Source organism: Cyanistes caeruleus, chromosome 3, assembly GCF_971803275.1.
Source record: "Cyanistes caeruleus chromosome 3, bCyaCae1.hap1.1, whole genome shotgun sequence".
Lineage (NCBI taxonomy): Eukaryota > Metazoa > Chordata > Aves > Passeriformes > Paridae > Cyanistes > Cyanistes caeruleus.
Genome location: NC_141703.1, coordinates 30797215 through 30813891, shown reverse-complemented (window position 1 = coordinate 30813891; position 16677 = coordinate 30797215). Strand labels below are relative to the sequence as shown.

The 16677-nt window shown below is 41.7% G+C and overlaps 1 protein-coding gene across 2 annotated transcripts in view; it reads right to left on the bottom strand.

Moving 5' to 3' along the window:
• AFF3 (ALF transcription elongation factor 3) overlaps positions 1-16677 on the bottom strand; it is a 318055-nt gene that overhangs the window by 23560 nt on the left and 277818 nt on the right. For both annotated transcript variants that reach the window (XM_086880460.1, XM_086880462.1), the window contains exons 11-14: positions 15588-16625; positions 14229-14353; positions 9685-9886; positions 7040-7167 (exon numbers count right to left, since the gene is read on the bottom strand). In XM_086880460.1, coding sequence (XP_086736586.1) covers positions 7040-7167; positions 9685-9886; positions 14229-14353; positions 15588-16625 — 1493 coding nt within the window. The remainder of the gene's footprint in view (positions 1-7039; positions 7168-9684; positions 9887-14228; positions 14354-15587; positions 16626-16677) is intronic.

The following is a 16677-nucleotide window of genomic DNA, read 5'->3' as shown; positions in this document are numbered from 1 at the left end:
GATAATACTGCTGAAGTGTTGTAAAAAAACAAGCTAGTGCTTCCTCAGTGTACAACAATTGCATGTAGTAAAAGCAGCTTAAATCATAATTCTAAATATAGGACCAGTTTCGCAACTTTAGTAATCTAAACCCTAAAAAAAATGAATGTGTTGGAAAGGAGTAGAACAGTAAAATGAGCAACTTTAAAATGTGATCAGAGCTAAGCGAAGATCTGAAGAAATTGGCTAGCCAGGGTGAACCTGTGGCCAGTTTTGAAGCTGTGCCAATATGCCCTGAACTTTCTGTTGAGGAGGAGAAGAAAATCCTGTAAGAGCAGGAAAACCACATAGCATGAAAGGCAGGTGTACACAGCCTATTTGCTGTCTCATAACAGGATGTGTCAGGAGCTTGTTTCACATGCTGGGTTACAGATGAAGGCGTTCACCTTTGGGGTGAATGATAGAGCTGAGCGGGTGTTACTATACAAAACAGTGCTCTCCCCTGATGGATCATAGCCTCCTGCCTGTTCCACCACTTAAAATATATGCTTTTTTTATGGGACATGGCACTGCTGTGTCTGAGGCACGGCACACATAGTGGCACACAGGCTGGGGGAGAGCCCATGACACTGCCAAAGTGGGTACCCAGTTCTATGGAAGTCTCATGCTCACTCTGTCAGACTCAGCAGGCCTGGAAGTAAAGCAGAGGAGCATGCAAGTGGAAAAGGCCAGGAGATAAATATTGAGCCATTTAAATGATAATACTGTAGGCATTTCAGAAAGACAGAAACAAAGGATCTGATTGGTGTTAGGCCAAATGTGAGAAAAATTTACCCAATCACACAACTATACAGCTACTATCTTGTTGGGTTTAGTATAACAAGGTCAATATCTCAGATAGGATGAATAGGTAAATAGTACAGATACCTAGAGAGGGAGTTACTGTTGCAAAAAATAGCAGACAAAATTAAGGCCTGGCATCTAATGTACATGAAATGCAGAGGTATAAAAGTAAGTGGGGAATCCTATTTTGGCAAAAATGCAAACTCCCCCTGACTAACCATGTCAGTGTAGTGAAATATAGAAGAACATGAGAAAGAGTCAAAACTACTACAAATTCCTCTGTGTATGACCCAGATTCATGACTTAAAGATACCCATGTGAAATCAATATCTAGATTAAAACATACAAGGGCAAAGTGTAAAAGTGAAGAGAGATGAATGAAACAAGCATTCACAATAGGGACTTGAGTTCCTGTTTTAAAAGGAGAGGCAGAAAACAGTGTGTGCTTGTAGATAAACTACAATTTTGTCTCTTTCAATGTATGTTAAATAGATGTTCTGAATGAAGCTAATTTCAGTTAGAGTGACAGCCTTTATAATCAGTGGGGCCACAGCAGTCCAGATCTGTTTTGTTTAAAAAAGCCACAGAATGACACCTTGAATTCACAAGAAAGCAAAGGCAGGAAGACGTTTCTGGGAGAGGGTCTATCTGGCAGCCAGCTCTGGTGAGGGAGAAGTCAAGGTGTGGGTGGAACTGTTGGGTGAGAGTACGTGTGAAGCCTGAGTCAGTGAATTGGGTGTCTATGCTAAAGGAAGCAGGTGATCCTGAAACAAAGACCCTATCCAGGGATCCTGTCCAATGGAGCCTGTCTCAGACATTTCAGTAATCACAGGAACTGAAAGAAGTAATAATTTGCTATAGTATACATACTATATAACTATACTATACTATATAACTAAAGACCAGGAAGACATCTGATAAGGATTTTGGGAACTGATGTTCCTCATGTGTGTTCAATTATCATAGCCCCTCTCCACCTCCATGACTTTTTGTTGGTTCTGAATATGAACAGGGTATTCCCAGACAAAAAATAAGTTTAAATGGTCTACCTGTGATTATCTAAAGAGATTATGATTGTTTGCCAGTGTAGTTCATCATCACTGAAAGATCGAAATATCCTTTATATGTTGAAGGAATGATTAGGAAAGCTCTAATGCACCCTTGAGGAATCACAGCCTTTGCACCCTAGAGCAATTGCAGTGAACCTTCTCATCTAAAAGGGAAACTTCTGGGTAATTATATTGTTAAAAATGGACTTGAAGCACATTCTTCAAATGTATGTGAAGTTATTTTCCACCGCCACAGGGACAGCAAAGCTGTCTTGGGAATTAAGCCTCAGATAGAGTCATTGGACTATCTTTTCCACACACTATCTGTGAATCTTGGCATTGAGGGGGACAAAAATCCACATCATTCTGTGATCCAGCACAAGCAGACAAATGTACAGTTGCACTGCGATGGACTTGTAGATATTAGCAGAGAAACAAAACCTAAGGAAGACAAGTTCTGTCAAGAGCCAGAGACACAGAACAGCAAAAACAATGTGAAGTTAGATGAGACTTCCTCATATTCAGTGTGAGTCCTAGGCTACTCAAAGAGCTGCAGGGTTTGGACTATCCTCATTATTCAATGCAGACATCTGCTCATGGCTCACCCTGCAGAGGTGAGCAAAGACTGGGAGAGACTGGTGGAAGAGACTGTTCTCTCCCATCTGTGACATTCAGTTCTGCTTCTGGAACCTTGTCATGAGGTGACTTTGTAATAGTTGTATCCCAAATCACCTTGTTTATTTTACATATTAAGTTCTGCACCTTTAAGACTGGCTCTGAGAGCTAAGCAGGGGAAGAAGCTGCAGTTTGTGTAGAGAAAGAGTCCTCACTACCCCGCATCCTGCTGCTGGACTGTGTTGTCTGTGGCATGGACAGACAGTGGGACAGAGCTCTCCTTGGCTGTTAGTTTTTTAGCTAGATGAGCAGGGAAGTTCCCTGGACTGTTTTTTCCCTTGGATCTGTTCAAGCCTGCTCTGGACTGAAAACCCAGAAAAATGTCAGGAGCTCATGCTTGTGGTCCATAAAGGCACTGTCCAGTGCTGGAGGGACTGAAAAGAAACTGAGCGAGCCAAGCTACACCCCACAACAAGGACTTTTCTGGATGTGCCATCTCTTTGAACAGCAAGAGGTTTCATTGTTTAGTATTATCCAATTTCTGTTAAATAAACAGGTTTTTTCCACTTTTCTCTAAGAAAATCTTTTCCTGAACCAGCTGGGGGAGGGGCCTCTTGAATTTGCTTTCTAGAGGGACCCCGTTTGGAGGTTTTCTCCCAAATTTGCCCTAAACCAGGACAATACATTAATTGGCGCCCAACATGGGGCTTGAGAAAGTGGAAAAACATCTGTACTGATTGCATTTTGGTTGTGCTTGCTCTGTATTGGGATAAAGCAGTCAGTAGCCATGTTTTTTGAATGCATAATGTCTCTAAAGGTGGAGGCCTTCATGTGGTTTTGGTCCCTAGGCTTTTTTGATGTTTTAATACCTTTCTGGTCCCTAGGTTTATTTTCTTCTCCAGAGATAGCTCCAGTATTGTCCCTAACATGTAGCTTTTACAGTAGAGGGGCACAGATTAAAATAGCTATTGTGATGGGCTTGGTGATACTGATTTATAGGAAGGTTATAAAGGTACTGGAGTTGGTGCAAGGTATATTTGGTTTATGGTTTCTTCATTCTACCCTGCATCCCAGTCCCAGTAGCACGTTTTGGGAGTTCATTGGTAATTGCACCCAGTTTGTCAGAGGAAGAGCAGGGGATGAGGCTTTTCAGCCTCTCTTTTCCTTCTTCTCCTTTGAATCTGTTATGTCACTTTTTGAGAATGTTCAATTTCCCCTGAGTGTTAAGGACATCGCTTTCCTGGTGTTTCATCTGGTAAGCTTCCTCTACATGGTCTACAGCTTCTCTAGAATGAGGGCTGAGATGTCCAGAGGAGCTGATGAGATCCCTGATCCAGGAGTAGACCCAGGTGTGGAAAATCCTGAGTGGTGTGGAGAATGGGAGGATATGGACCAAACCCTGAAGGAATTTTCTGATCCTATAGCCTGGGACTTTCCACGGGAACAAATTCAAAACCCAGCTGAGGTGGGGAAATACCTGAAAGAGAAGTGCCATGATGATTCTAAGGAGAAAAAGATCATTGCAATAAGCTGGGCCCTGGTATATGCTTATTGCACATTGCTACATACTTGTAGGACAGGAGATAGAGGCAGCGAGACAGGGAGATACATCAGCAGCCACCCCAGTCACTCAGGCTGCAGCCCAAGCCAGCAGCTAAACCAGTTTTGGGGATATATCAAGATTCATCAGCAAACAATGGCAAACCAGGGGAAGTAGAATTTTGCCTGTCTTTTGAAGACTGTTAGCTATATTTACTGTTATACTGCAGTGTATGTGTATACAGCACTCTGCCAAGCAAGATATACTTTTTACTGACCTACTTGTGTTCCAATTTATTGCTAGTGACAGCTGTTGTCAATGATCTAGAGAAAATAAATTGAGAATACAGTAAAGAGACACTGACTGGTCAAAAAAATTAGTTGTTGTTTTAAATCAAATATAAGGGATTTACTCTCTTTAGAACTTTAGAGTATGATTAAAATTAAGACTTTAAAGCCATGGCTGGATTACAGTAATTCAGAACTTCATGGATTATGAGATGAAATACTTCACAGGCATCATTTAGGACAAATGCTGCCATTAGGATTACTACATAATTTAGACCTACCGTATTGCATTTCTTCAAATCCTCTGCTGTGGTGCTATACAAATTTGAAAGGGACTGGTTGCCATGTTTAATTTGATCCTTCTAACATGTGAGTCAAATCTGTTGACATTTAACATTTGCAGCCAGTCTAATCTGCTACATTTCAGTGACTTCTCTGCACAGGAATTTCAGGATGAAGATCCAGTGTAGCTGATATTCTGGTGGCGTATCCCAGCTACAAGTTGTGGATGACAGCTGTAGTACATGACAATCTCCCTCTAGTTAGCACAACAGGCATTTAACTGTTTCTGGTTTTTAAGGCCAAATTAGGACATATTTGATTCAGTGTTTTTATCTTTTTTGCCTTTTTAGATTTTTTTTTAGTGGTCTACAAGTTGCTTGGGGATATTCTACATGGAAGGCACTACACATGAACAATTTAATTGTATCTCTCTCTGAAAAGATGAAACAGTTTTATTGGAGATGCCTGCCAGAGGAATCACTTGTAACACTAATGGGAAAAGCTAGTGATAAAAGCCTCTAAGATGATAGAGATGGTGACCAAGGCAGATCTCCTATGACTATATCCTAGGGGAAAAATAAAGCAAACCATTCACCCTTTTTTTTGTCAGCATCTTAAGGGAAAATCAGATGAAGACACAACAGTTTTCTTGTAATTGTTTCTATGTTTTTTTCTAATCCAGAGGTGAGCACATCCTACAATTTTGACTTTTATCAGATACTGGCACCATTCTGCTTTGTATGTACATGTTTAAACTGCAGAAAAAATTGAACAGTTGCAAGTAAATTATAGATGATAGAATATTTTAAGATACATGATGAGTTAGGTAGCACTTATAAACAGTTTCATGTTTCCTCAATGGAGATTGTTGAATACAGGAGAGTTAAAGACGTGGAGGGAGGTGGAGAAAGGTGAATAAGGATATATACACAGGGGAGTTTTCTCCAAAAGAGGCAAAAAACTTATTACATTTATTCAGCTTACATCTGCTTATGACTGCCATGAATATACAAAAATTAATCTCACCAGTCCTCTTTTCTTGACATACAAACCAGTTACATCCTTTTGAAGTCCACAGGAATTATTTATACCTTACAGCAGGAAAAATGGTTTCTTTTCATGAGAGTCTCCTGTCTCTCTAGTTGACCTTGAGACCAGATAGTGTGAACAAGCATAACAAAAACAACAGTAATAATAATAATAATAATAGTAATAAAAAATATTAAAAATCCCAATTCTGGTAGAAAGCAGTTTCTAAGGAAACCAGATGGTTTGTTATCCCAGGGTTTCCTTTTGTATAAGGGAGTTTGAGATGTCATGGGTGAAAGCCTGGAAATATGAAAAATATGTCAAGGTCACACAGCTCAGAGCTTCAGGCAGTTTGAGGCATACCTTGAACAGAACCTCTTCTACACTATCCAGAAACCTCTTCTACACTATCCAGAAACAAATATCAGTATTTGCAGGCCATAACATTACCCATCAAAAAAATCTGGATTTTCTAGATACTAGGAGTTCAACCTTCAGTTCCACCATTATGTTCACTAAATAATACAATGTCCTACATGACCTTGGGGACAAAATAGATTTTTTAATTTACCAAAAATAAAGACAGTTACAAGCTTTAATTATTTTAAGAGATGGAGAGTAAAGGATGTGTGAAGGATGAAGTGGAAGTGGAGAGGGTCAAGTAACTCTCCAGATACTTGTCCTAACCATTGCTGCTTCCTGCTCCCCCTGCCTTTGTGATACCTTTAGCTGATCAGAACTAGCCACGACAGCAGCAGCTGTCGAGGCTCAGGGATGCAGGGATGACTCCAACCTCAGGCTTACCCTGCTCACCTTGCTTGGGTGTTGTGGGACTGGACCCCTGCCAGTTGTATTTTGCATCCTGGCTCTTGGCTCTCTGTCCTTTAGGGAACAGCCAGTCCTCACTTCTCCCTGATGATCAGGGACTTTTGACAAGGGCATGCAGTGACACGACAAGTGGAAGTGACTCAAAACTGAACGGCAGTAGGTTTAGACTAGCTGTTAGGAGGAAATTTTTTACTGTGAGGGGAAGTATGGGAACAGATTGCTCAGAGAAGTTGTGGAGTTACCCATACCTGTAAGTGTTCCAGGACAGGTTGAGAGGGGCTTTGAGCAACCTGGTCTAGTCAGTGGCAGCCCTTCCCATGGAGTGGAATTGGCACTCAGTGGTATCTAAGGTACCTTTAAACTCAAACCATTCTATGACTCCATGATTCTATGCATTCTACTATTCTATGGTTAGAAACTTAATATATGATGAAAAATTAAGGTTTTATATAATATTTGTTATTAATTTCTCAATGTACATAAAGTATTACTGTAATACTCCAAGCAATGTCTCATTTCCTGTTGGACAAATTGTATTTTTTCTCTCTTTAAATGTCACTGTTTATTTTAGAGTCATATGTACTCACATATCATCGAAGATAAGCTTTGTTCTTCTGCAGTCCCTTGGTGTGGTGGACAGAGGTGACCAAGGCTCTGTTTGGAACTGTGGCTTATTGCAGAGAAGAACATTTTCTGAATTGATGTGAACTGCTTTCTAGACAACAAACAGTCAATAAGACATTTAGGAATTGGCTAATAACTTAAAAAAACCCAAATAACAAAAACCAGAGTCTTTGCATTGTGTTGTACATGGGAAGTTAATTTTCCTGCTATTTCAGCAGAAAGTATATGTGTGTCCTGACACTGATGACCACAAATTCACAGATATGGCTTTGTAAAGTGTTTGAGTTTCAATAAGATATACAGCAGAAACTGAGCTAAACTACTGGTAACTATCAAAATACTCTGTAACACAGTAACTTAAATTATTAAAAAGTAGATCTTTTGTAATTTAGAAGATTAGCTTATACCTTTTGCCTTCAGCTTCCAGTCAAGCACTGTACCTTGCTTAGGAGAGCATGGCTCACATTTGACTTGATTCACATTACACTGGTGATGTGCCTGTGTTGTATGAATTTGTAATCCAGGTTTCTTTGTGCTCCAGAGCTCCCCTGATGAGCTTGAAAGATCACTTCTCTGTGCTGCAGTGGAAGCACATGTCTTTTGGCAGTGTTTAGTTGCAGTCCTGTTCTACATGTGGCCTCCTGAGCACCTTCATCCCACCAAGTGACCCTGCTGTAGAGGCTACTGTGCACTGGGATGGAGCAAAACAGAGGGCCCCAGGTGGTTCTTAGTTGATAACAACTGCCAAAAAATGCTGTTCCATTGGCAGGTGACAGGCAGAAAGACACCAGGGACATGGGGGAAAAAACTCAAATGGATGAATGCCCACTATGGGCAAGCTTTGCTTGCAGTCTCTCAAAGATATCTGAAGGACCACTTGGGCCTGCCAGTTGGCTGCCAGATGAGAAGATGGGATAAAACCAAGCTAAGTTTAACATTTATAGTTCATGAGCTCTTCTACACGGCACATCCAGATCAGTTCATCGGCCTAAAGTTTTCAGATCAATAACCAGATACATAAGAATTTTATTGCAAAGGTTGTTAAATGTTGACCAAATGGTGCATTGCTAGGCTATGCAGAAAATCTCAGTGAAATGCATTTGCTAAGGGTGTGGATCATAAAGCAATCACCTTTTACTTTTGATTTCCAGCACATTTACCTGTGAAGGAATTTAAATTATTTTCAAGATACCCAGTGAAGAATCATAATTATAATTCTGAATGGGTTATAAACTTCTAAATTTATGTTTTGGAAGTTAAAATGTTTAAAACTTTACATTTAATTAATGAAAAATAAATTAGTAACTATTATATGTTAAAGGCCTTTTTACTGGAATATTTTATGTACTTTGTTTTTTTCAGTTTACCAAAAGCATCTGTGAGATAGCCTTGGAAAACACAATTTATGGTAACTCATTTTTGAAAATGTGTCCAAAATTAAGATAATATTTATTACTTCCTCCTCCATTAAAAAAAAAAAAAAAGTATATATATATATATATATATATATATATATATATATATATATATATACTTAACAGACACAGGGGGTCACTTATCCCCACAGCAAAAATTGCTGGAAGAGACTGCTGCTACAATTCAGGTAGCTTGCTTTTCTAGTTGCTTAGGCACAAATACTTAGGCTTTTGAAGCCTCTTGTACATTAAATAACAAACACAGCAAACAGATACAGAATGAAAAACGTGAATAGCTTTTGTAGCAAGGAGAGGAACATGGGCAGCAGAGTGCCTTTACAGCTTCTCTAGATGCTACAGCAGTGGGAATCAAGATGATGGTATCCAAATTGCTTCTTCTAGGTATTTTGCACAAAGCAGAACAATGTCATGGGGAGGAGGTGACAGTAGTCTGCCCTTGATCATCTACTCTCAGTGTCCTGTAGGCTGGAGGGTAGGGTATGATTTTGAAAGATGAGATGAGAGAGAGATGGAAATTCCTTCAATCAAAAGAGCTAACAAGGTCTTCATCATTCTAATTACAGAACTCATGCAGAAACAGGAGCAGCATCTACTCCTCTCTCTCTGTGCTCTGAAGGCAGAGGCCACAGAACAATGCTGTAGTACAGCCTTACCTGGAAGTGTGCTCTGGGCAAGACTCTCTGATAAGGATATGAATACAACTCTGATGGAACTGAGTTGTGAGGCTGGTGCTAAGATGTCACTGGTATAAGCGGAATCTGAAGAAGTTTTTTCTGAGACGGGTAGAAAAATTTGTCTGCAGGCACACCCATGGTTAGGCAGTGGCTGAGTGAGTCCGTAAGCATGGGGGCTTATGCACCATGAATGTAGGGGGCTTGCATCATGCCCAAGCAATGCTCTGGAGGCCTAAAGCCATTTGTTTGGGTCCATTAGCTTTTACCTCTTGCTTATGTAGCCTTTGCTATTTGCCTGTTTTACAGCCTGCCATCTTTCCTTTCTTCTATGCCTTGCTAAACTCCAAACCAGAAAAGCTGAACTTAGAAAATAACATTCATTATTACAACTTTTTTCTTTTTTTTTTTTTTGCATAACATTCTGCAAAACTATCACAGACTGCAATACAAAGTGGAAAATATACTGCTAAGCTTTATATTTGAGCAGCATACACTTACATTGAAGTCTCCAGGATGTGGCTGCGACTGGATTTCACCCTTATGTTTTTTGCTGGAGGAGATTGAAGGTAATAGACTGCTGCCATTAGGTCTGCTGGAGGAAGTTAAATCATCGCTGGAATATTTGTGTTTTGATGCATCAGAGAGGGGAGAGACGGGTGACCGAAGCATTTTCTCATTTTTATTTATTGGTATTGCCAAGCTGGAAATGGAAATTACAGTAATGGAGTGTCACAAAGCTGGCTTTGAGAAAGGTAAATGTTTTATATATTACCAAAACTTTGAATTTAAAACCTGCTGGCAGGATAAAGTCTATTGGTATCTGGAAACGAGCTTACAGTATTGGGACCAAGAGTTCATTTACAAATTTGTATCATGTTTCTTCTCTTTCCCTTCAAGGCAAATTGTCATTCTGGAGCTAATATAAAGTCTGTATCAGAGTACTTGAAAAAAAATATAGAGATAAATGGCTACTTGCTCACCATTTCTTAAGGGATAGCTGGAGATGAAGATTAGGCTCTGAAGTGTAAGTTCAGGTTATGGAGCCCTATTTCACCATTACAGGTGACAATTTATAAGCCATGGCAATAAAACCATATGTGAACTAAAACAGGAAATGTGTTTAAAGATGACTGGCTTGTCTTTGTGCTCAGTGCCCAGCCTTTGGTAGCAGTGTTTATACTAATCTAATACAGATTTTGAAGACAAAGAAAGATAGGCTGATAATGCAGACAAAAGGAAACATATGCAAACAGTAGACACAGAGAAATGTGAGCTGCTCTATCTTCTAAAGCAGAAAGCTGTTACACAGACAATATTTTCAGCTTTCATTTACTTGGGAGAAGTTTTGGATGAGAAATCAGACAGACCATATAAATATGCCCAGAAATAAACTTCAGATGCACTAATTTGAAGAAAATATTTAGCTGAAAATCTTAAAGCAACACACAAAAAATGCCAGTTTTTTTAAGGAGATAGTTGGCATTAAAACTAAAACTGTGATTAAGGTCAGAAAGACAATTTTAACACTATACCTTTCCCTGTCACATTCCCCTTTATTCAGCCTATTACTTTTTATGGACAATTCTCACTTCTTTATAGTTACTGTATCAGACAATATACACTTAATGGAATCACAAAAAAGAATACAGTAAAAACTATACTTCATTTCTGCACATAATTTCAGGGAACAGAGCTAATTAAATGTGCTCTTATCATACATTTGTCCATTTATCTGGCAAGTCTTTTTAAAAAGTAGCTGTAAAAGAAGCCATGAATCGTAATTCAGAACTTTTACTGTTTCACATGGCATAGTACCTTTAAAACACCATGTCAACGGTTTTGCTTTAATGACCAATGATGTTTACAAAAGCAAGACTCAGAGTGTGAAAGATAGACAACTGTGCCCTTCTTCTCCCCCTAAGAAAAATAAGATCTTTAGCACTATGTTGAATGTGCAGACTGATGCTGTAATTTCTTTTCCTCTTTTCAAACATAAACCCACGCCTCGGCTACCCATGTTGATAGATACATCACTGTCAAAATATGGGCCTAAAACATCCAAGGGAAGGCACGGCTCTTTGGAAGTATACACAACCCTCAAGAGCTTAGCCCTATGTGGTGGTGACACTGGTGGTTGGGTTCTTTTCCCCAGGACTGGGGATTGACAAGAGAGAGAGACTGTTTTCTTGTGTTTGGGCTCAGTTGTTTATTCTTTCCTTATTTATATTACATATAAACAGAGTACAAGGAGCTACATACACTAAGATAGAAAGGTGCAAGATGGCTAACGGAGAATCTCTTCAAGGTTTTTTATTTGTCTATTTGTCCAGTAATCAAATGCCAAGTAAGTTATTTCTCTTAGTGATCTGACCCAACACCTGTGTGCAGCACTGCAGCATTCTCTATCCAATCACTCATTATTACACAAAAACCCTTAGAAGAGGGCAATGAAGAAGGAAGAAGAAAGAAGAAGAAAAAAGAAGAAGAAGGAAGAAGAAGAAAGGGACAACGCCCTAAATCTTCCATCTTGTGTCTTACTTTCTAAAATAGCTTAAACCCTAAACTCTAACTTTCTCACCCAGTGACTTAAGAAAACTCTATCTAAATTACACACTCACATTCCCAATTTCTCCACTTAACTTTAAAAGCTGTCTCCATGATACTATGCTAAACTCAGTGCTCTCCTGGGTGTCAGAGCCAGGCACCACAGATAAGGGCCTATTTTCTGTGCTACTGATCTCAACAGCCTTGAACTTATGAGGAGGAGCTGACATTTCTACTTGTGCTGAACACCCCTTACAGGGCCTTTGGACACTGAGTAGGGCCCACCTAAACAAAGTGTGAGCAGCCGAAGTGCAGCAGTACATCTTACACTGAGAGGCCATGCAGGACAACTTGCAGCAGAGGACAGTCTCAAGGCTGACATCTGCCGGGAATGGGCAGACTGTGGAGCTGATAAAGGTGCAAGAGATTTGGGGTATCTCTGAGCTTTCTTGTCAAGCAGGACCTTACTTAGTCTGCATCTCAGACTGTAATTCCACAACAGAAAATGCTCATAGCTGAAGGTGGTCTTGTTCCTCTTATTGCAGCCCACAACTCTGCTGCCCAAACTGTCTGGCTGGCTTTACTGGGAGACGAATACTACTACTCTGGCAAAAAAAAACCCAACCCAAATTAAAAGAAGGAAAAAGCAAGAGAAAAAGAAAGAATAAATAGAAAAGGGAAAATGATAAGTAAAAGAGACAGGAGGAGGAGAAGAAAAAAGAAAAGGAAAAGAGAAGGGAAAAGGAAAAGCAAAAGAAGAAAAAGAAGAAAAAGGAAAAGAGAAATGAAACGGTAAAGAAGGAGGAAAAGGAAAAGGAAAAGGAAAAGGAAAAGGAAAAGGAAAAGGAAAAGGAAAAGGAAAAGGAAAAGGAAAAGGAAAAGGAAAAGGAAAAGGAAAAGGAAAAGGAAAAGGAAAAGGAAAAGGAAAAGGAAAAGGAAAAGGAAAAGGAAAAAAGAGGTTTGGTTCCAAACAAGTTTTGCGAGTATATTTACAGGAGAACCTCAGAGCCATCTATGGTGGTGTAACTGGAGAGGGGCTGTGCCAGCATGAGCAGATAGATGCTGGTTGCAAGATGACCAGGAGGTCCTGATAGCTGCCCTGCTGGTTTAGCTACAGCCTCAGTAGCCCTTCCTCAGCAGTGGGAATATCAGCATTTGATAACATGTTCTACACTGTGGCACAAACCACAAAAGCATCTCGGAAGCGGGGCAAACCAGGAGGCAACTGTAGCAATTAAGAGGCAACTGTACATTTCAGAAATTGTTTCACTAATACACAGTTGCTACTGGAAGTACTGAATATAAGGTCAAGAAAAACACAAACCACTGTCTTGCTTCCAGGAACCACAGAATTAACCCTGTGACACAGCTAGCTATGGCAGCCATGCTACTCTCTGAAAATTAATGCAACATAAACCATATTGACACTGGGATAACAGGAAAGCATGCAACCACTCACAAGAAAGGAGCCATTCTGGGCATTGTTTTCACTTTATGAAACATATGTGACATGTCAGGACAAAGAAATTGAATGCATATTTTTGCATAAACACTATATATATCAGTTTTCTTCATTATTTTTTCCAGTATTAATGACAAGAATTGTTCAATCTCATCCAAGATGTGTGCAATAGAAAATCCTACTACAGTAAATACAAATATTTTCTTATTTTGTAGCAATTTCATCCCAAGATGTACCCTGATACTACCAGAAAAATAGTAATAATAATAATAATAAAAAAATACTGATAACCAGCATGTACAAAGCAGCATGCAGCTGAACTCTGAAAACATGTATGTCTAAGTTTGACTGCTGGAAGCAGTTCCAGCAGACTGCTGGAAGTGTGATTGCTCCAACATTGATAGGGCTCTGTGTGCATAAACCATGCCAGTGAATGCTAAATATTCATCTTTTGTTTCATGCCCTACATCCTTCAAAAATCTCACTTTTTAAAAAGTCTTAAGTTCCTTGTCCTAGAATACTTACTAATTACAAAGAATGGAATGCTTGTAATCTCAAAAATACTGATTCTCAGATATCTTCTAGAGCTGAGTATTGCAGGCATTGTTATGAATATTTTTTTCAATCTTTTCCACAGAGCTGATACATAATTCTATTTATACAGTCAAACTTAAAGCTTGAAACTTGTAAGTAAATAAAGTAAAGAAAAGGCTGTAAGATGGTTATATATGTGAATTGCTGTCTACAACACAGTGTTAGGGAATATGTCTTGGAAATCACACTGCTCTAGCTATAATTACTTGTTCCATGAGCCTCACAACTTCTTTGTGCAACAGGACAAAAACCTAAGTACACGAATGTGTCAGGAGCTACTAATTTCATCATTAAACTAGAAGAACAGAGACTGCAGCAGTTAATTTTTCAACATAAAATGTGATAATTAAAAAATAAATCATACTAAAGGAAAAAATAACACCTGGCAATAAACTGCAACTAGCTGTATGATTCAGTGGTAACTAACAAGGAAAAAGCTTACCTATTTTCATTCATATTGCAGTGATTTGCTGTTGTGATGCTTTGGGCAGAGGCAGCTAATCGTGAAGAACTCTCTCGCTCTAAGTGAGTCTTCTTGATGTCTCTGCACTCTTCCTCATTCTCACACTGAGTGAAGAGAAAAGTAATATTTTTTTATGGTTTGGATTTACTACAGATACAAAAATATTTCAGCAAGTCTGGGTCTGGTATTTTCTGTCATTTTGTTACAAATGATGATACTGTGTTTGAGTATACAGCTAACATGGAATCAGAGATGATTGGACCATGTCTTAAAAAAACCCCAAAAACTAAAGAGGCAGCATGTAAAGAAAGGGTACAATACAAAACTTGGTTTCCACCATTTCCCCACTTGAACCAGGGCTGCCACCTTCCAGATACCAATAAAAGAAGAATGAAAAAATGAAGAAAGATAAAACGATATGGAAGACTGCTTTTGATAAATGGTCTTCAAAAATACACAGGTCCATCTGCACGCATACAGTAGCTTAGAGGGCAACAGATGACTGGCTGCACAGCAAAACTGTCCAGAAACTGAGCAGATGGTGATTGCAGTTCAGAATTAATTTTGGGGTCAGATTGGTACAAAAAGACCAGAAAGCCTGCTAGATGGACAGCTTTGGCCATGGAGTGGAGGGGCCTTTCCCCTTGGCACCAGAAAGTAAGAAGTAGGACAGAAGGGTGGATGTGAGCAGAGGGCTGTGCCCATCCAAGCACTGTGACAGTGCTGATGAGGAGGGGGCAGCTAATGCACTATAGCCCCAAGGGAAAATGGGGCCACCAGGGTGTGAGGGAACCAGGATCTGGAACCAGTCAGGTCCCAGGTCTCTGCAAATGCATCCCTCACACAGCCAGGGCTCCCTGCTGGGGCTGAAGGGCTTGCCTCTTGCTGACAGTCAGAAGGGAAAGAAATGCTGCCTCTTTTTTTACCACACACACAATGATACTGTGTAGACTATGACAAGACAGCAGACAGTTGTCCCTTTGCTGACCTGAGCATTATTTCCAAATGCTCAGGTTTTGAGAGAAGCCTCAGGAGAGAAAATTATGCTACTATAAAGGCAGTGCCTTCGCTAAGGCATGCAAAGGCACATGCCAGCAGTAAACTCTGTCTCCAAAGAGCTGTGATCCCTCGCGGCCAGGAATTTCATCACCTCCAGAGACGGCATTTCCCCTGGGGTTTGGCCAGTCCCTACGTGGAGAGCAGGGACAAATCCCAGCTCTGAAACGCCAGCCTGGAGAAGATGCGGCCATCGAGCACTGGATGTGGGCGCAAGTGGTGTTTGCCTCTCACTCACTGGAGGCTTCCCCTACCCCTCTGATCGGTTCCCCAGCAGCTCACCTTGCGTTTCCTTCTAGATTTCGGTAAACCCTTCTCTGCGGGGGGTTCAGCACTACTACCCTGCGGGAAGCTGGCCGCCTGGTTTGCTCCGGCGCTCATGGCCAGCGGTTCTTCGGGCAAACGCTCTGGAATCCTGGACAAAAGAGCCAAGTCAATGTTGACCCACAGCGACTTTACCTCATCACTGTCTTTCAGAGGAGACAGGAGCTCATTCCTACCGAAAGGAACCAGGGTGTAAAACTGTTCCTCCAGTTCCTTTGCTATTTCACTACTAGTCCTGGCATTAATAGAGCCAAAGGCACTGCAGCCGCCGTGGGGTTTGCTGGCGGTGCCGGTCCCCGCGTCCTTGGCAGCCCGCGGCTCAGGCCCGGCGGCCGCTGGCGCCTTGGGCAGCGGGCGCTCCTCCCGCTCCGACTCAGAGCCTGAGTCGGAGGAGGATGATGAGGATGAAGACTCGGTCTCGATGAACTCCTTGGATTTGGGCGCCGTTTTGCTCGGCCCTCGGGCCCGCCGCTTCTCACCAGCTGCAGCTGAGCGGGGCTCCCGGCGGTGCCCCGCTCTGCAGCCGCCGCCGCCGGGCCGGGCCCTGGGCGCCTCGGCAGCAGCGCTTTCAGGGAAGCCGTGGCTCCGGGGGGGCTCCTCTGCGCTGGGGCAGGGGGGCCCGTCTCCGGCGGAGTTCCTCTCGGCTCGCCGCGGTGCCTTTTTCCCCGCTGCCCGCCTCGGCGGCCCGCCGTCGGCAGCGAGGGGTGACTTCTGCCGGCTGCCCTTGCTGCCTGGTGCTTTGTTGGCGGTCCTAGGCCGCGGCCCGTCCCCGGCGGCGGCGGCGGCGGCGGCGGTGCGGCTCTCCTCACTGCGGTGCTCGGCCGGGCCCTCAGCCGGGGTCTTCTGTCCTTCCTGCCGCTCTGCCTTCACCCGGCCGTAGTAGGGATGGGCTTCCAGCGCCGGGCCATCGTGGTGGGTTAGGATGGGCGCTTTGTGAGGGGTAACTTTGTTCAGCCACTTGTCCAGCTGCCACTTGTTGGACGAGGGCGGCTCAGGCTGAAAGGGAAACAGAAGGCAACGAGCTTAGTGCCAAGACCCTGCTGTCCCC